Source organism: Galleria mellonella, unplaced genomic scaffold (assembly GCF_026898425.1).
Source record: "Galleria mellonella isolate WM207_F2 unplaced genomic scaffold, CSIRO_AGI_GalMel_v1 utg93, whole genome shotgun sequence".
Classification (NCBI taxonomy): Eukaryota; Metazoa; Arthropoda; class Insecta; order Lepidoptera; family Pyralidae; genus Galleria; species Galleria mellonella.
In genome coordinates this window covers 1,915,087-1,935,999 of record NW_026442176.1, presented here as the reverse complement: position 1 = coordinate 1,935,999, position 20,913 = coordinate 1,915,087, and the positions used below count along the sequence as shown (strand labels likewise).

The window sequence follows — 20,913 nt, the reverse complement described above, 5'->3', positions numbered from 1 at the left end:
CTTCCAAGGTCTCGATATAAAAGGATCTGTACGTTTATGATAAAAAAAAATATATATATATGCTCATGTCTATAATCCCTTACGGAGTAGACGAAGGTACTTGTCGACAGTTAACATAGTAATGAATGCCCACATTTCACTGAGTATATAAGAATCCAACGTAGCATAAGCCCAGCCTGCCACAGTCACTCTGATTTAGTTTGTTATCGGTGTCTTCCATTACTGGAGAATTAGTTGGCCAGTTTCAAACTTATGACTTTCGTGTTTTATAATTAAGTATAGTAACATATTACTGAGCCACGATACTCTCATTTGTAGTAATTACTATTTAATTGTCATAATTTAATTTTATCGATATTTAATACTTAAAATTCTCAGATTTAGACTTTAGTTGTACATAGGTCTTAGATATAATATTTGACAAAGAAATCAGATTTTACGAAACCAAAATATATATCAGGTAAATTAGTAGAAAACGCAAGCCTTCGTCTATAGACAGTGCCTTTAATGAACTTTTTTTAATGAATGAATAGACCTCAACCTAAATTTCTAGATGGTGTACCACAATGAAACATGTGTAAGTTGTGACTTAATCTTCAATAATTAAGATATAGATGGATAGATCCTTGATTAAAACGTAGGACAAGTTTTGTTTTATTGTGTACTAAATCGCTTTAAAGTCCACTTTTTATACTTTTCACTTTCGTTCATATCTGTAAATGACGGTTATCACTTTGGGGTGGGCCGTTTGCTTGTGTGCCGTCTTAAATTGCATAAAAAAAATACTTAGATTTACCCCTAATTTTTTTTCCTAACTGGTCGCGACTTTGTCCGCGTAGTATTTATTATTCCTGTTTAGTATGTATCGATGTTTGTACTGTTTCGTTCTCACTCTTTTCCTTAGGCCAAAATAATTTTACTGAAGTAGGTTGTGTATTAAGCTATATAAGTTACTATAGATTTTTAACTATCCCACGGGAACTCTTTAATTTTCCGCGATTAAAAGTAATGTGTAACTGAAATGTTGACCAAGGATCTAATGTACCACCATGCAAAATTTCATTTAAATCGGTCCAACAGATTCGGAGATTAGCCCGTACAAACAGACAAACAGACAACGAAACAAAAAATAAAAAAAAATTGGATGTTTTTATTCCAATTCTAACATCCCCTTGGCTCGGTTTTTAGCGTTTTTTTTTTTCTATGTACAGACATTCGACCTCTACACTTTTATTATATGTATAGATAACAATGACAAATATGACTAAATACGTTAACACGTACAGATATGTTACAACTTTGGCATAATTGCCCTCTTTAGTGTTAATGATATCAATCCCCACTAAACCTTTAGACAGAGAATATCCGCATATTATAACAAAAGCCATAATCGATAAGTAACTATTTAATTAAAAATATCGTTATTGAACAGCTGCCAGTCGCCGACATTTACCTAACTGACTAACTGCTCTACCGGATCTTGATATTAATTAATCGTATATTATGAAATCAACGTTAGATTCGAGACTCGAGTGTTTAATATAAAACAAGACGTGGTAACAGAATCTCGTTTCATTCATCGCATATTCCTGATTGATGTTACGTAACTCGAAGAAGATGACAAAGTTCATGGTCAGCGAGCTACCAGCAAAGTGAACCGTCGTTCATTTTTACTCAAGCAGCCAGCAGCCACCCGATAAACAAGGCGTGTCTAGATTCCTAATGCGAAGGCTGCATCCGGGCCACCGCAGGGATCAGATTGCGGCGGAGGCGTGCGAATGTCAAGGAACCCTGGCATCCAGTTGGTGTGAACCGGCAGCGAGGGCCTGCGTCACACTCGCCGCGCGCCTTCATCTCCATCAGTAGCAGCCGACATGTCTGCGCGTGCGCCTGCTTCGCTTCGCGCATTCGCCGCAATAGTCGTCGCCGCGCAACTTATTAGTAAGTATCGAGATTTTTAATATATTTTCAATATTAACATAAAATACACAATAATTTACTAAATCATTTATGTGTATTTAGTTTTATTAAATTTACTTTTTAATTCCAATTACAGATTTTTTAATAATTATCGTTGAAAATTTATTCATGTTTTTAACTTATAATAATACTTGATACTATAATCTATTTGTGCAAAATAAATTATCATTATTACCTTCAGTATAATGCTAAAACAATTAAATCTCTATTTCCAGATGCGGAAATAATACCATGCCATAGAGACGGACTCTATGCGGATTATGACAAAAACTGTCGTGAATATGTGAAATGTGCCGGGGGTATAGTAAAAGGACGCTACACCTGTGGCCCGGATCGTGTATTCAGCGAGTTAGCAGGTGCATGTGTGCCACGCCGACGGCAACCCTGCATCCGACGGGAATGTGCACCCAGAGATACTTTCGCCTACGCTACTCCCGGAACTGCGTGTCGGCATTACTATCGCTGTGAAAACGGCACAGCTATCGACCACTCCTGCCCCTCTGGTGCATGGTTCGACCTCGAATTACAAGCTTGTACGCGTGGAGCTGGTACGTGCTACGAACCGTTATGTGCCGGACTAACTGATGGTGAATATCCGGATTCCTCGCACGAGTGTCGTCGCATGTTGGTGTGTCGCGGAGCCGAACTTCGTGGTGTTTTTTCGTGTGCTGGTGGTACATGTGTGGATTCTTGTCCAGCGCCGCGCTCTGCCGCCATTCCTTTGCCGGCTGGTGACGCTGACTTTTGTTCGGATGAAGCATGTTCATCGTTATGTCATCAAGCAAAAGATGGCGCGTATGCAGACCGTGTAACCGGCTGCCGCGAATATTTCGTGTGTGAGGCGAGGCGAGTTATACGACGTGGTGTGTGTGAACCCGGCTTATTATTTTCTGGTAACGGGTGCGAACCAGCAGCTCGCACTATATGTCCCCCACCAGCACGAAGTCCTTGCTACAATTGGGCTGATGGTTTATACCGGGACTGGCGGGACTGTTCATCGTGGTTCGAATGCCGAAGAGAAAGAGTAGTCGCTCGAGGATTTTGTGAACCGGGACTTGTATTCAATGGTACTACATGTGTGCCGACAAACGCATTTGTGTGTGAAGGCCCAGAACGACGACTAGAGTGTCAAGGGCTTCCCAGTGGTACATATCAAGACTTGGAATCGAACTGTACTCGTTATTTTCACTGTGAAGGATCCATGCGCACTATGCTAGCATGCGAACCCGGATATGTGTTCGATGGTGTGAGATGTACATCAATGGAAAATTACCTATGCCCTAGTCTAGGCGAAGATTCGTGCTACGGCCGTCCAGACGGGCGGTACCGCGGGCAACACACACAAGGATGCCGCGGGTACTACACCTGTACAGCCGGTGAGAAAGCAATCTACGCGTGTGCAAGTGGTCGCGTTTTTGACGGCGAATCCTGTGTGCCAGCCCGGCCTGGCGTTTGTCCGGTGGACGATTACTCGTGTTCCAGCCTCTCTGATGGATATCACGCTGAAATTAAAACCGGATGTCATAGGTATATTCATTCATAACCCATACTTAATTATTATAAAGATTTGTCCTCTTATTTATGAACACAAAATATCATTAGACATTCCATCTTACGTCCGGATTATTTGTATAAAAATTCACATTTATCAAATTAATGAAATTGATTAATGAAGTCTTTGTTTTTATTAAAGGCATAATTATGTAATATAACATCAACTTTTATGGTTGCTGCCCACCCGAAAAAAATCTAACATGGACATAAATAAATATGCATTATATGTATAATAAAAATCATACTTTTCAGATACTTTTACTGCGAGGGTGGTGATCGACTCGCAACATTCTCATGTCTTGGAGGCAAGATTTTCGACGGGCACGCTTGCGTCGACCCTTCAACCCACAAATGCGGAGCCCCGCCGCGGGAGATCATTGAGAACGGCGGCAAATACTGCGAGCACAATGGTTTCTTCGTTCAATTAGGTTCCGGCTGTCAAAGATACTACTTCTGCGTGAAAGGAATGAGAACATTCTTGACTTGTCCAGTGGATCACCTGTTTAACGGCCAAATTTGTGTCCCTAAAAGCCAATACACGTGCCCTGGCTGAGAGAACGGCAGTAAGGAACAGACACCGATCTGAGGCCCGCGAGGCCACGCTGGACACAAAAGGACAACAGAAGACGACTGCCTGGAGACGAACATGATGTACCTGAACTACTATTTAAGGCTGTGAATATCTGATAGTTACGGAATATAGCCCTATTATTTGTAATAAATATTACGACTCTCAATAATAATCTACCTCTACTTTTTATAGCGTAATAATAATAATAATAATACGTACTTTTCTTACATTTTTATTTGCATAGAAATGTTTAAGCAACCTAGGTTGTATTATATTAATAGCTATTAATAATAATTATACAGTGACTATATCTTACAATTTTTACTTACAAAACTCAATAGTAAGTTATATATTAGTAAAAAAAAATAGTTTATCTTTTAATGACTTTTAAAGAATATTAAAAAATAATTAATAAGCAATTGATATAGACTATTAGGTACCCAATCAACGAATTTACATAGATTTTTTATTAATTAATTTTTACATAGAATACAAAAACAAATTAAAATAATGTGTTCTAAAAATAAACCATAATGTATTATTCCTTCATAGATCCCTTAAAGTGAATAAGAACTTCATGGAATACTGATAGAATATAATATAATATACAAAATCAGAAAAAAAAATTATATATATATATATATATATATATATATATATATATATATATATATATATATATATATATATATATATATATATATATATAGATATAACAGTCTACTGCCACAAAATCGCTTAATCGCAATAATATATTTGTCTTTTACATACATTTTTTACTATAAAAATTTATACATTTCTATACATTCGTTTGAAAACATTATCATATACAGTTTAAAGTGATTACAATATGAATATATGACAAATATAATATAGTATATTATTTTATACATAATTTCGTTTCATTTGGTCCACGCCGAAAATTTTAATTAAAATGTGCCCTGACACATATAATATTGGTGAGGCAACTTCAATATCTAATATAACAAAAATACGGGCGTGACCAGTTATTATATACGATTGTGAACCTTATTTATTTAAGGATAAGATATAAGCTTTCTCAGTAGTGTTACCATCAATCTTTATTCCCATTCATGTTTTGCGCGTTTCTCACTACTGTAAACCTAATGTTTTAAGCGACGTATTTTTGTTTAAGATTTTTTTACAGCACCTACAAGAAGTGGACAGATAGCTTATTTATTAGTTGGCAACTTGGATATTACAAAGATATACTGTGCTGCCCATGACACCCCTATACGTATACTCCTAGCTGTAAAGCAAAAGTAATTAAAAGAATGGACTGTTTTATGTCGATCGGTATTACTCTTACACGAAATATATAAGATTACGGTACCACGTAGGTAAATTACACAAGGACTTGTTTTTTATTTATAACATACCAGTATTATAATATTTGTGTGGAACAAGCTAAAATATTATCAACTATAATCATATAGTACAGTCAGCATCAGAAATTTAAAAAAAAAAGTACATATTTCCAAAACCCGTTAACAATGCTGCGTACTTAAGTAATTACCAAGGTTAGCATCCAAAATTAATGAACAAGAAAATAATAAATATACCTATCCTAAGAAGTATTTAGGTTTTGAAAATTTATTTTTAATGCTGATCGTGCCTAATAATAAAAATGCGGTAGTGGAAGTAATTGCATCATTAACATAAAACCTGATAACAATTGCTGATAATAAAAGTGTTATAACGTATACAGTAACATATGAACTATTGCTCTAGGAAGTTAACACTAAAGCGTTTTACAATAAAAACATATTTAATTTATTTAAATCTAAATTATATTTGACACTGTTCCAAATTAGAGCAAATTTGAATACAAAAATAATCATTAAAATAATACAATAATGGAATAAAAGATCAGATTTCATATATCTGATCTTTATTGCGACGATATCTTCGCTTTAGAAAAAAAAAAAGTTAAAATTTTAGACGATCAATCTTTCTAAAAACAGAAACTACTATTGACAAAATCTAATACAAAAATTTAATACATGATTCTTTTCGTATTGTAACTATTATAATAAAACTATTAATAGACAATAATAACAACGTAAACGACATTCCTTTATGCAATCCTTTATGTTCCTTTATGCAATTATTGCATTATTTAATTAAATTTAATAAAAAAAAATTGTTTATAAGTTAACGGACGTTATAGTTGATCACAGTGATAAAAGCTTTAAATGAGATAATTTTTAAATTTTATTTATAAAAATAAATAACCATAGTAATGAGGGATAATGTTGAACAAACGTGAAATACAAAATGTGTTAGAACTTATTAGAGACATTTATCTTTATTGATAGAAAACAATCCTATTCGCACCAACAGTTAGTTGTTCTTTAACTTCTAAAATAAACTCCTAACTACATCAAATTCATCACTTTGTTACTACGGGAACACTCGAACAATGAACTTCTTGGATTATATAGTAGTTGTAAACACATTCCTTATCTATCACTTTGTTTTATGATACTTGGCCTTAAGACCGTGATACACGTGCATGTCAATTCAAACATTATGGAGTCTATCTTTACAAGTCTCCGCAAATAAAAAGACAAATATTTTATTATTTTCTGGTTCCTATCTACCTATAATATTTAATAGTATATGAGCAATGTTGTAGCTCAATCCCAACAGTACATTTCTATAGAAGCAAACAAGCTTATCATGAGTTTTAAATGTAACCAAAAACATGCAGTAATGATGACGAGTCTACCTCATATTTGACACAATAAATCTATTTATCTAATATCTGTATAATATATATATATATATATATATATATATATATATATATATATATATATATATATATATATATATAATATTATCGAATATCTACTAGGCTACGTCCAACTTATTTACCAATGTCATGTACATTTATGAATCAATGGTAAAATAATTTCTTAATGAAAGTACAATTTAGTTACCTGTTAAAATATCACGCAGACTTTATATTGTGCTTCAATAGAACTTAATTAGAAGGTAATAAAATATTTTTTATATCATCACAAAAACACTTTAAACAAGACAATAACAAATCGAAACATTCAATCCGTTTATCGTTTTTTTTAATTTTGAGGAAACGAAAGAACTCTATTTAAATCGAAGCGTTTGGCATTCCATTGTTTCTGCCTGACCCAGTGCGAGACAGGCGTGACAGATATGTATGTATGTATGTATGTATGATTTGTTCTACTACTGGATATCAGTCTTGTCTTGTGGTCGGATCAGTTCTTCATTTGTATATATTTCCATTAAGTTCTATTGAAACAGTCGGTATTATATACTGTGCCGTTTTTATTTTTGCCTTATAAACATCATATGACCACAATAATTTGTTTCAATATTAATATTGTAAATATATAATAATTAAATTAATTTGACGAGTACAGCCACGTGCAAAAATATGTGAAAAGTTTAACCGTCTGTATTATTAGTCTGCTCTGCTATCAATTAAATTAATAACAATCAAATTAATCTAGCGATAAATACGTTATCGCTAGATTAACGCGTGCGCGTGAGTTAAAATGAGATAACAACATCCAGCGTCTCGTTCTTCCCAATGTGTGCACTAATATGATATACATATTTATTGACAGATAAACTAGTTAAAAACATCCTGAAATTGTCAATAAAGACTAATGATGTGCCGGATGGTTAAAAATATACCTTTTTCGTGTATATGAATATATATTCATGTATGAATACGGATCATTAGTGTCTAAATCCGTAAATATGGATACTGACATAGAGATCTACTTTTAAACGCATTAAAATATTTTAATTTGTAGGTAACTTTAAAATACTGTATATGATTTTAAGAAATAAAAATTCAATTAAATTCCAATTAATAGTATTTAATTTAGAATTTCATATACGTATGCGTTCTAGATCCGCCAAAATTTACGGACACGAATACAGATCTTTTATCTCTCTCGGATATCCGTCAATACAGATATGTATATACGGCACATCACTATTAAGTACTTACATTATAACAAGATATCAAAGTGATAACAATATTAATGCAAACGCACATGACATGTTCGTCTTCATGGGTGAAAACACTTGTCATTTCGCTAGATTTTAAGGTATTTTTACTTATAAATAAGTACCTACAACATTTTATGTTCTAAAATAATCACATAATTTTTTTTAAAATAGATGATGTATGTACATGAGAAATATTTAAAAAAAAATTATATAAGGGATGTCAGTAGGACCAAAAGAAGCCAAAACAATAATTTATAGAAATGTCATCTGTCTATCTGTGTCTTTATGCCGGTGTCACGTAAAAACTACTGCACGAATTTGGATACGGTTTACACTGTTGTGTTCCTGAATGTCTAACTTAAAATCTGGTGTATGTTTAATTTTTATTACGTCATCTAGAAGTGATATCATTGCATTTCTTACTTCTGAAATCCTAGCATCCGACGTAGCGGGCAAAAAGCTAATACAGAATACAAATGAAGCTACGCCACAATTAAAGGCCATAAGCGAAAAAAAATCCCACAACAAAGTCACGGTCTATTAATAATATGGTTAAATATAAAAAGACATTATTATTCTCGGATCCACCTTAAATCGCTTTAACAATTGCCTCCTTAATTTTCATTAAGAAATGATATGATAAAATTAATGTAAAAGAACATTTAAAATTACATATAAATGTTATATTAAATTTAACACGATTAATAAATAATTGTAAATATTAAAAAGAAATCAATTTAATGTTTAAACATATTAAAATAATAATATAGTAATATGACACAGTTGCTTCGATTCTTCAATTTATAAATAGCAGTTTTAAGTAAAATAGTTGTAGACTCCAACACGTTTTATGAATGTTATGCAAAACCAGTTAACCCTGTTGGGTTAATTTTTTTTTTCGAGATTAAAACTTTCTTTATCTATCGAGTTGGAGCAAACAATTTATTTATAAAATTTTGCAAAAGAAATGGTAGAGTCATTTCGAAAATTAGCATCAAGAAACACCGTGACATGGGACTTTTATATTTAGAATTTGTTTATAAAGGAAGGAAATTAACACAATCATTTAGGTTAAAATATAATCATTAGCTTAAGTTTACCTCGATATTAATATTACCTAAACTATCGTTAATTCCCGTCCTTTTTAAACCAAGTATCATGCATCACGTAAGTCTAAAATTGTACCTATTTTTTGTTACTTATCTATTTCGTTGTTGTACAAATAAGGTAATTCGATTCACAATTTTATAACTATGAATCATTCGAATATTTCAAACATGCTGTTGACATTGATGCATGCAACTAATCATAGGAGTGGTTGTGTTTACATTAGTATCTTGAAATATTTAATAATAAAGTGAAATAATAGATTACAATTCAAATATCAAGGATACGATACTTAAAGACTGTTTGCCAAATTTCTATAGTCTCTTTTTGTATTAATCAAATAAATAAATATCGTGTTATGCAGTTGAAATAGAAATTAAAAAATAACTATGAAAAGTAAACGAAATATGTCTTATATATGTACAACGAATTTATGGCATTACTTCTGTGAGCTACACCATCCATTTCACACTACAATTAAACATGCATTAAACCAAGTTTAATCACCACTAATACGGTTAACCTTTTGACCGCCTGATTGTTTTGCAGTTTCCTTGCTCGTAGCGTCCGATTCATCATTTCCTAATAGTTCTGATTATGACAAAGGGCTATTGTTATATAGCTCTTTTCCATTACTATATTAATGTAGTAAGCAATTAATAAATCCTACGCACGTTAACCTTTATTGGATAAATCAGACTGGAACAGTTAAGGTTAAATATATATATTAAACCTTACCTTTTTGAGAGAAACAATGGTTCTAAAAGTTACCTTCATTTAAATAGAACCGTGTTAGCATTCATGCAAAAAAATAAATGAAAACCAGTTACATTTTAACAACATGAAAAATATATCAAAATATATAATCCCCATAAACCAAATAACATTAAATAAAAAACATTTTAATAGCAGAGATCTTGTATTAATAACTCGTATAAATATAATTTCAATTACTATAATTACTGTTGGAATATCTAAACTATATTACATCCATCGGAGATAATGAAGATCTTATCAACTTTATAATAATACATATCATGAATGGGAAAGTTTCAGTCTTAGCTCACGACAACTGATGACACACAAACTTGTTCAACAATAAACGCGTAGCACTAAACAATAACGAACAAATTTTAATATCGCATATTTAAACTTTGCTTATATCAAATATACATAAGTAAACTATATACGTATATGACTCGAGCAATATTTAAAAAGCCGCCAAAAAATTATTTTCTTGACATGTTTTCTCATGTTAATAGTTTTTTTTTTTTTATTTTTATATACATTAGTGACTAAATAGGATGCCTAATAATGTATAATATACAAATAAAAAGTAAAAAATATTGTTTAGTATGAAAGTAAAAATACCTTTATGTGGGCACATTGAGAAATAACATATATCGCAAAATTTTCATAATGTAAGTAAATGTGCACATTATTAATGGCTTCGCTATATACTTATTAATGAGAAATTTGGGCCATAAATATAGTCATATCTTACCAAATGGCGTAAATGTCACTTAGAACACTTTAATGTTTACATCTTGGTAGACAGAATGTTTACTAAATTTGCAATCTAAGTAAAATAAAAACTTTTATATTACAAAATTAAAATTTTCTTAAAAGAAATTGAAACTGACTTATTAGTTTTTCTATTACCATTGTAACAGAGAAATAAGCATGTAATAATAGCAAATGAACAGCGAGTTAATTCGTCGATTTTTCGCTCGATTGCCACATTTATTGGGTTATTGAGACTTGACATATAGAATTATAGAATAATTGAAACGATCGCTTGTGATCTTTGAATATACATATGTTGTAATGACCGAGAAGTATAACAAGCCAATATCAAATGGGTATTCATGATATTGAACAATATTCTCTGCTTATGCTCAATCGAAATAATTTGTTTTACTTTTCATACTAAATCTATAATGTAAACCAGCCATGTAGGAGAACAGTATGGAAAGTTTAAAATTTATTACCGTATTTCTTTGTTCTTGGAGAAAAATTATTCAGTTTTACAAATTTATTAATTAAAGAATGAATGGAAATTCTTTGTTCCCTCCATAGAATGATGCAGATTATAAAGATTAACAATATCTGTACAAAAAATAATAATAATAACATTAACATGAGCATTTTTCTTTGTTATTTAGTTTCACTTCTTGCTCCAAATAGCTACCGTCTTTTTTCTTTTCTCCTCTATCCTAAGGTTGTCTGAAAGAGAATACTTTAGCGATAAGACCGCATTTTGTACTTCATAAGTAATATATACATATCTTTATATTATTCTTTAGTGGTTCAATAAAGAAAAAAAAAATAATAATAAAATAAATTTAATTACACAACAGTAAAATAAAGAGGCAACAACGGGCGGCCTTATCGTTAAATAGCGATTTTTTCCAGGCAACGTAGATGGAGAGAATTTATAATTGGGGCTGATCATGGCTTAACAGAACAATAATAAGACTAAAAAGGGAAGAAAAATGGGGGCTAAAGATAAATTTTAACGCAGTATAAATAATAATATAATTACATATATATACATATATAATATGGACTTGTTATTTTCTTTTTAATACATGTTATATGCTGTTTTGGAGTTATGACACCTAGATGTGTACAAACTATACTTAAATTAGATATATACTGATTTTGGTACATTAGATATGTACATAATCTAATGTACCAAAATCAGTCTAAATATAATTTGTTGTGAACTGTAAAGACATGATTTTGTTTAAAAACAAAATATAGAATAAAAAGATAACTTAATTTGATACTCTACGTCTACGTAGCTTAAAATATATTATTTTTTACATATATTTTCAAGGATAGTATAAACATTCGTCTTTATTTCTCTGTTAATTTCAATTTTAATATCATATATCTCGAAAATATTAATTGAAACTATTAAACGCAACAGTCAATTTCTTGGATTAATTAATTAATACCAATCAAAGCGCCTAACAACAATTGTATGACGAAAATCAACTGACATCGTAATCGTACGCATCCTACCCGACCACAACCGACCACTTCCGAAGTGCATTCGTAACGCCCGACATTACGCGCGAGCGGTATTCGTTAGAGCGGTGAGAGCGCGCGGTCACAGTGGCTATTGGTCGCTGGGCCCCACACGCGACGCGGACGCGGGCGCGGGCGCGGAAACGGAAGCGGAGCCGGAGGTGGACGCGGCGGTGGGCGCGAGCAGCACGCTGACGTCCCACACCTTGATGACGCGGTCCTTGCCGGCCGTGCACATGCGGCCCGTCGCCTCGTCCACGTACAATGACGTCACTGCATGCTTCATATCGTGGAACGATGCGAGCGACTCGCGCCTGTGGGTGTACACGCCTGTGCTATACTGTTCGCCGCGACCATTTTAAAGCTTAAATAGTTGACGCTTATACACGTCAAATTGTTTTTGTTATCTATGATCACGCCAAATTCTTGAAGGGTAGGCAGAGAGAAATGAGTTCCAATCATGCTTGTCAGGTAGTATTAAAATCTTGTTCGAATTATTTGCCAGTATCAACATATGGGATCAGTTATTTTCTATTATTTTGTACAGTTTGGAAGCAAACAACAAAACTAATATTCAAAATAGATTTGTAGAAGGTGCTTTTAGTTTTTATTAGTAAGGGATTTAGTCTCCATTGTTTATTACTTTAAATGCAACATAAAATAAATATTTCTCTTGTTGCTGTACTTATTAAAGTTAGAACATCTATCGAAAATGCGCATAATTCAGGCACATACTTCCATTAGTATTTGTGGATGTACGAGAAATAACAAATGTACTCACGGTTCGTGCCTAAGAGTATCATAGCAGTGCGTGCACACGCGCTGCGGGAACTCAAAGCCCATGACGGGCAGCGGCAGCCGGTGCGGCGAACACGTCGCGCACACCGCAGCCCCGCACCAGCGGCAGTGGTGCTGCCGCAACCCTGCCCACATATTGTTTCATTTACTACGACTAGGGGAGACAAACAAGCTCCAAAACTATCTGTTGGGGAGATTTCTTTTTTTATTATAGGTCATGATTTAGAAATTAATGAATGCAACCTAATTACTTTTTTTTTTATTAGAATTATTTATTTTAATTCCGCTATTATTAATATCGTACGGATCTGACAAATATGTGTGCAAAGATCCGTCAGTATTCTACGACTATGACGATATGTGTGCGACCGTCCACACTCGAAGACTCACTACTATTATTATTAGCGAATGTTCTACAACTTTCCACATTAACTATCAATTTCTAATCATCAATTTTTGAGTGTTGGCAAGTGCACACATTTTAATGGTAGCGGAACGAAACCAAATAATTCTAATAAAATAACCAGTGATATGGAATTCCGCAAAATAGCACCCATTTCAGTAAAATATTCAACTTAGAATGGCAAACAAGCTGACGGCCCACCTGATGGAAAATGGTAACTGTCGCCTATAGACATGCGCAGTACCATGGACATAACAGAGTATACTGTTTCGCCCATGATACCCCCATTCGTTGCCATTCCTGAGAACTCAGGTGTTATTCCTCTGTACCCTGTAAATTCACGTCATATCCCACCCTTCAAACCGAAACACAGCCATGCAAACACAACTGCTTCACGGTTGAAACACAAATGACTCCACTTTACTTAAAAACTGGAAATTATAAATTATATAGAAATTATGAAGATCACAATGAAATTCTTATATCAGAGATTACACGCTGCTGACGTTCAAATGGAAACACAAAGAACCTGAACCAATTTAGAAAAGACTGTTAAAGCTTAAATCAACCGAACATACGACTATATCCGGAATTTACTTGCGCAATGCATTTTATACTACACGTGGAAAGAAAGGGATGATAGTAGTAATAACGTGTATTAGTAACCTCATAGCTAGCAATATAATTTGTCAGGAAAACTTCCTTGTAGTTCATTGTAAAAACTATTGTGATTAATTTATCACAATAAGCTCATTGTGATGAAGGAGTATGAAATCAGATCAGTTAGCTAACTTCACCCTCATCATTCTTCGTTCATCACAACCAATATTACAGGCAAAATTATCATTTCATTTTCATCCAGGAAAAAACAATTCACATAAATGTTATAGTAACAAAACTGATTCATATGCGAGGATGTGGACGGTACCGTACAATAAAAATAACACTATGCCGAGGGACTGTGGTTCTTCGACAAACCAAAACTGAAACTAGCTAAAAAACCTCGAAAATAAAATCCGGGAACAAGTTGCACTTTGCAAGGGAGGCAAAAAAAAATTTTATAGTATGACAGTGACAACGAACCTAACTGCTTCATCTCCATCATGGCGCGCACGTTCCATATGAAGGGCGCGTGGCAGATCTGGCACAGGTCGGCCTCCTTCCAGGCGGGCGTCTCGCGCCGCCGCACGCCCATCTCCCACACGCCCAGCGCGCCGTCCTCGCCCGCCGACACCAGCCGCTCGCACCCGCCCACGTACCACAAGCCCGTCACCTTATTACTGGGGAATAACGCAACAGCTTATTATACTATCTTTTATATGCAATTTCGTCCACGTGACTAAGGTATTGTTCTGATATAATATCCCGCTAATAATATAGTCTATTTAGATTTACCCATATCTATTTAGTCAATTAGGATAAGATAAAAACTAGTAACCAACCTTCTCTAACCAACATAGTAGGTATATATATTCCATGGTGATTAAGACGTTAAGTCGCTGAGAGTTAAAAATAAATATATTGTCACATTTATATTACTATGGAAGTCCAGGGTGTAACCAAAAAGTCACTAATCTTATAGGCTTGAATATTTTACTCTTTTATGAAATGGTAAACAAGCTGACAGTTTACCTAATCAAAAATGGTAACCATAACCTCCTATAAAGACCACTGTGGACATTTCAAAGTACATTGTATGCCTATGATACCTCTCTTACATACCGGCTCATCAGCATATCTCTAAATGTGTAAAAAATACTTTTGGTCATTCTATGAAGACCTATTTTAACTATGGATCTTAACTATTGCTGTTCCTGAGAACTAAGGTGTTATGTATCATAGCTTATTCTAAACAACATACAGAAAAGACTTACATATTTATATATAAGTGGATAAAAGGATAATATATTATAGAATATTTGTAGTTTCTGAGAAATTATCAAAATCCAAATTTTAAAATAAATTTATGAAATTATTTATAAAATTAGATATTTACCTATGTCCTTGCAGTTCATACGCTGTGCCTTTTTGTCCACCAATATCCCATACAATGATTGTTTGATCGAAGGAACCGCTAAACAGTAACTGGCGTATTGGAGCCCAGTTCAATACTCTTACAGAACTGAAACATATTTCATCCATAATCACATGTGTGAACTTTATTGAAAAACAATGTTTATTTTGAATTTTTCGATGGCATTCCTTAAGTTTCAATCGATTATTTATCTTTCAAATTTGAAAGATATCTACAGAATATACTAGCGACCCGCCCTGATTTCGCACAAGTATAAAATTTCTGCAATAATTAAATTTTGATTTATCCATAAACATCGGTTAAACGCATTCAGATATTAGGGTGAATACATATCATGACAGGATTTTATATATTAGGATTAGGACGAAAAATATAGTCAATAAAAAATTAAAAAAGAGGAATTTTCTATACTGACTTAAGAGTTAGAACGTGACATAATACTATGCAAGTTTCATATTATTGACATATTTTTCTAATGAAAATATTCAGTTTCTAATAGTATACTCCCATAAAAAGATACCAATAATTTAGACTGCATTTTAAGATTGATGCGCCGTGAGGTCTCGGTATAGAATGGATCACACCTTCCTGTCACGTGGGTGTCATAAGAGGCGATTTAGGGAATATAATGGCCGAGGAATGGGCGAGGAGTGTAGAATACGGTATATTTCTGTCCCAAATTTTATTCACCAAATATCTAAACATCTTTAATTATTTATTTATTTATTATCACATCTTTGCAGACTTTCAAATTAATACTCATAATGTATTTATACTTGGTATATTTAATAAAAAAAATCTCAACGAGAGCAACGAAATAATGGCGGATATAATAAAGAAAGTAAAAAACAAAATCGTTTTTGTGATAACATATATAAACAATGAGTTATTGTATATTATATTTTTTTTGTCTATGTTAGTTATAAAAATATACCAAATTGTATATTAAATAGTTCAAATTATAAAAATAAAAATACGAAATTTAATTATAGTACAAAAACATTATACACTCACCCAGTATGCCCCTTCAATGTAGTGACTAGAGCAGCACCATTATTGTCTAATTTTAACATAGTTATCTGCCCACTGTAATCACCCACAAATGCATATTTTGATTGTGAGTCAAATCTGATGTTATATATTTAGGAAATAATATTGGATAACAGTTTCCTATTTCATATTATCATGACTTGTTAACTGTTATCAATGCTCGCCATTGATTACATTTTAACGTAAACGTAGTAAGTACCATTGATTATATAAATGACAATGAATTTTTAATAAAAATGTATTTTATTTGCAATATTATTTTTTCTAGATAAGGTTTTATTTAGGGTTAGGTTAATATATCTTGTGCCTACTGTTCACTAAAACATGACTACACATATTAAGGAAAAATTATACAAGTCAATGAGTCACTTGATGTACAATTATAATTAACTGTTACTATCATCTTAAAGATGTAAATAGTATCAGGATTATGAGAGGATAATTATACTGTGATATTCAGAGATCACCTCATGGATTGCCTGTTCTGAGAACAAAGATATACTACCTCTTACATATTTAACATAAGAAGAATTACAAGAAATAATAAACAAATTATTACACTGGACATTTTGTGATTCTAATTGAATCCCAACTATATTAATAGCAACTCAGTCTACTCATCAATTTCTTTCCTAAATGTCCTATTTATATTAGAAAAAATAAATTATAAAAAAGGATACTGTAGAGCTGTACACCACGCTTCAAAAGAGTACCCACCAATCCTGCGGCCGGTCTCACTGCAGTGATAGGAGAACAATTTGTCTCTGCTCACTGACAGCACCCACTCACAACTTAAGGAGAACACAACAGCCGTTACCCGTGCAGTGTGTGCTAGGTACTCCCGTGTCTAGACATATAAAAAAAAATCATCTTTTATTACTGTCACTTAAACTATAAATTTATACAGATGTGTGAAAAATTTGAATGAAATAAATTTTATTTAGGTTGACAGCATGCCCACCCCTTTGGTGTTGCCAGCATTATTAGCATCAATGATGACTGACCAACAGATCCTTTACTCATAAAAAAGCCATGCAGTGCCATAGCACTATCCATGCAAGATCAACACAAATAAAATTTATTTCACTCTACAATAGTGTTTACAACATATGAACATTAATATTTTAAATTAAATCACTTAATGAAATTTAAAATATTCTCCTTTACATAAATAATGTAAATTTAATTGCAATACATACAGGATTTATTCTATTGCAGTCTGTAGCTAGTGTGAACTCAGATATAGTGCCATTTTCTTGCCCAATAAATAACTGTCTGGTTTCTGGGGTATAAAACATAGATGTACAACCAGATGGCATAAACTGACAGATGCTCGGCCAATACTGCCCTGAATCACGTTTTAGCCATACTCTTACTGTTCTGTAATTAAAAAAAATCTATTAAAACCTTGTATAATACATAACAATTTTTTTTATTAACATATGAATTATATGAATTATTCCTAAAGAGGGTTGACGTCAGGCAGGTGGCCGGCCGTAAAACTAAAAACCAAGTCTTTTTGTAATATGGACAAAATCATATTACGCCGACCCCAAATTATTGGGATAAGGGTAAGAAGATGAAGATGATATGAATTATATGAATAACTAAAAAAAATTATTCTATTATAATTTTTTAATCCTACAGTTCAGTGACATAAGCAAATATTTATTTTTCTACTTTACCTACATGGACAAATGACTTATGACTAACTGATTCCAATTAATTTAATTTCTGTATCTAATATAATTTATAGACAACACAATATTGCTAAAATTTAAAAATATCATCATTGTCAAATATAGACATAATAAAATACACAACAAAAGGTGGCAAATAAATATGTAGCTCATATGATAGTAAACAGTTACTATATTTATTGCTTCATAAAATGGTTACTAAAAAATATATGATTAGATGTTACCTATGGCCATCAATATGATAAAAGTATCTTATAAGTCTAATCACAGAAAATAGACCATATTTTTTGTGTATATCAAAACATTCAAATTTGTCTATACTGTATAATATATGCAGCACACCTGAGTAACATACATCTTCGTAAACTTTCACATTTATTAATGCCATAAGCAGTAAAAAAGTATTTGCAAACTTGAAAAGATATAAAAGCTGTAATAATTTACCCCACCTTAATTTGTGATTAACATTTTTGTATACTATACTGTCATTTTTATCAACATATTGTAGAAAGACAGGTGAATTGAAAATATAGTTATTTTTCATATTTCAATAACAATCTTACTAATATATACAAAAAAGATGATGTTTATATGTTATTAACTATTACTGCTTTAACAGCTTAACTAACTGTTGTGAAATTTAACATATATATACTATTTGGGACACACATAAGTTATTCATTTTTATCCTGGTCAATTAACATATTCTATTGATGCAGGTGATGTCACAGATGAACATGAGTTTAAAATAATTTATTTTCAAATCACCTCTCAAAGGCCTATCCTAATATTATTACAGTAAAACAGTGAAGTTTTAAAATTGTCATTGACCATTTGTTGTATCTATGTACATTTTAATTGATATTATTTAAAATATGTATTAAGAACCCACATAATTTTAATCTGTTATCTTGACTTTGTATATTTAGTAAACAAACTTGAAGTAGATGTTTAAAATAAAGAAATTACAACCAAACACAGATAACAAATTAACAAAAAATCATTGTAATCCAGTTGACATGTTGCTTTATTAATTATTATTTCGATAAAAAGACAATCCTTGATTGTTCCTTAAATAAATAAATTGAAACAAAAACCAGACTAAAAAATATGGATAATCATATAAAAGAATTGAAGGTTTTGTTAGTAATTCTCATGAAATATAAATTCATAAATGTTACTTGAAGCTGTATAATGATTAAGAACAAACATACGCAATTATGAAAAACTACGTCCAAATGAGGGTACATAACGTAAACCAAATTGAAAAGGTCACAACTTCAATTTTTGTTTTATTACAAATAAGTAATGCTAAAAATTGAGCAATTAGAACAAAATGTTTTCGTGTAATAAATCGGAACTCTTACTTATCATCGCAAACGCTAATTACACCGTCCTCGCCAGGTATCACCACAGCGGCGTTTACATCGTCCGTACAACCTTCTAATTTATTTAAAAGTGCTGGTTTTTTTGTAGTGGAGAATCTATCGTTAGGTGTCCTAGGCGCAGGCTTTATTTCAGCAGCCATTATGCTAGTTAAATTGCAAATAAATAACCTTTTTACGATTGTTAATCAATCGACACTTCTTTAAACAGAATAGAATGACAGTATGACAGACTAAAACATCAAAAACCGAAACATCACGTCATATCTCTATAAACTGTCAAGTAAAGGGTACTACTATGTTCGATTTATGAGTGAAGACATACTCTCTTTAATCTATGGTAAAGCCTAGGCTCTAAGAATAGGGAATCCCTATCAGGCTAGTATAGTACAGAATAAAATATGTACGCAACGTTATGATAATGAAAGTATTTCATGTTTTAAATATCATAAAATTTTTCATACAAAAATATCCTTAATATATGCAAATTTTTTACCCCGTGTTTAAGTATCTTTTAAAAAGCGATGTTGTCACCTTAGTCACAACTGATATAGTATCTAAGTAACCTTAAAGGGACAATGCACAGTCTTAGAATTGCCACCATTGTCCAAAAAAAAAAATTAAATTTCATTGGCCGTCCAGATTAAAATCCACGCTATTCTCAGAATTTTTTAACTACAAAATTGTTACATATTTGACGTCGACGTGCTTGTATGTTTTCGTAATTACATATGAACCCAGTTATTCTTCGTATACAATAGTGATAGACTATATACAGTCAAAATAAAAGAGACTGATTATATTCAAGCCGAAAGGATTATACTTTCTATTATGCAAAGAGAAAGCTTTAAAAAGTTTGATTTAAATCTTAAGTTTCAGATATATAGGGATGAAAATGATTTGATAGGGATCAAAATACGAATACTAATTACTTTTCAAAAGATATAGAAAATTATCCTTTACCTGCTTTATTGTCAAGTAATAATGCAATTATTATAAGACAAGTTACTCAAACACATATAAAAAAATTACATTGTAGTTTTCAAACTTTGATGAGTAAACTTAGAGAAAGTTATTGGATTTTAGGAACCAGAAAACTTGCAAAGAATATTGTAGGACAATGTATTAATTAATTTTATAAAGGCTATATCCACATCATCAACTCCACGTCTAGTTACTAGCATAATATACAGATTTCCTTTTGCAATTATAGGTATAGGCCTATTGTTACGGAAATCAGGTAAAAAGTATTGAATCGCTGT

At 32.2% G+C, this 20,913-nt stretch overlaps 2 protein-coding genes across 2 annotated transcripts; one reads left to right on the top strand and one right to left on the bottom strand.

The window, feature by feature from the left end:
- Positions 1 to 1,835: 1,835 nt before the first annotated feature.
- Positions 1,836 to 4,313, top strand: LOC113517017 (uncharacterized). Its single transcript, XM_026901533.3, has 3 exons — positions 1,836 to 1,941; positions 2,196 to 3,507; positions 3,787 to 4,313. Exons 1-3 carry the CDS (start codon positions 1,875 to 1,877, stop codon positions 4,085 to 4,087), a joined length of 1,680 nt encoding a protein of 559 aa, XP_026757334.2. The 5' UTR covers positions 1,836 to 1,874; the 3' UTR covers positions 4,088 to 4,313.
- Positions 4,314 to 10,144: 5,831 nt separating this feature from the next.
- On the bottom strand, positions 10,145 to 19,875 carry LOC128202403 (WD repeat and FYVE domain-containing protein 2-like). Its single transcript, XM_052902619.1, has 8 exons — positions 19,634 to 19,875; positions 17,766 to 17,946; positions 17,247 to 17,413; positions 16,531 to 16,644; positions 15,478 to 15,603; positions 14,565 to 14,761; positions 13,062 to 13,203; positions 10,145 to 12,594 (listed from the first exon to the last, which is right to left on the bottom strand). Exons 1-8 carry the CDS (start codon positions 19,792 to 19,794, stop codon positions 12,372 to 12,374), a joined length of 1,311 nt encoding a protein of 436 aa, XP_052758579.1. The 5' UTR covers positions 19,795 to 19,875; the 3' UTR covers positions 10,145 to 12,371.
- Positions 19,876 to 20,913: the final 1,038 nt, after the last annotated feature.

Coding starts and splice junctions, on each gene's coding strand:
- LOC113517017 (XM_026901533.3), top strand. CDS start 1,875: ATGTCTGCGCGTGCGCCTGCTTCGCTTCGCGCATTCGCCGCAATAGTC. Junction 1,942..2,195: donor CGTCGCCGCGCAACTTATTA/GTAAGTATCGAG, acceptor CTCTATTTCCAG/ATGCGGAAATAATACCATGC. Junction 3,508..3,786: donor ATTAAAACCGGATGTCATAG/GTATATTCATTC, acceptor CATACTTTTCAG/ATACTTTTACTGCGAGGGTG.
- LOC128202403 (XM_052902619.1), bottom strand. CDS start 19,794: ATGGCTGCTGAAATAAAGCCTGCGCCTAGGACACCTAACGATAGATTC. Junction 17,414..17,765: donor ACTGCAATAGAATAAATCCT/GTATGTATTGCA, acceptor TTATATGTCTAG/ACACGGGAGTACCTAGCACA. Junction 12,595..13,061: donor GATACTCTTAGGCACGAACC/GTGAGTACATTT, acceptor GTACACCCACAG/GCGCGAGTCGCTCGCATCGT.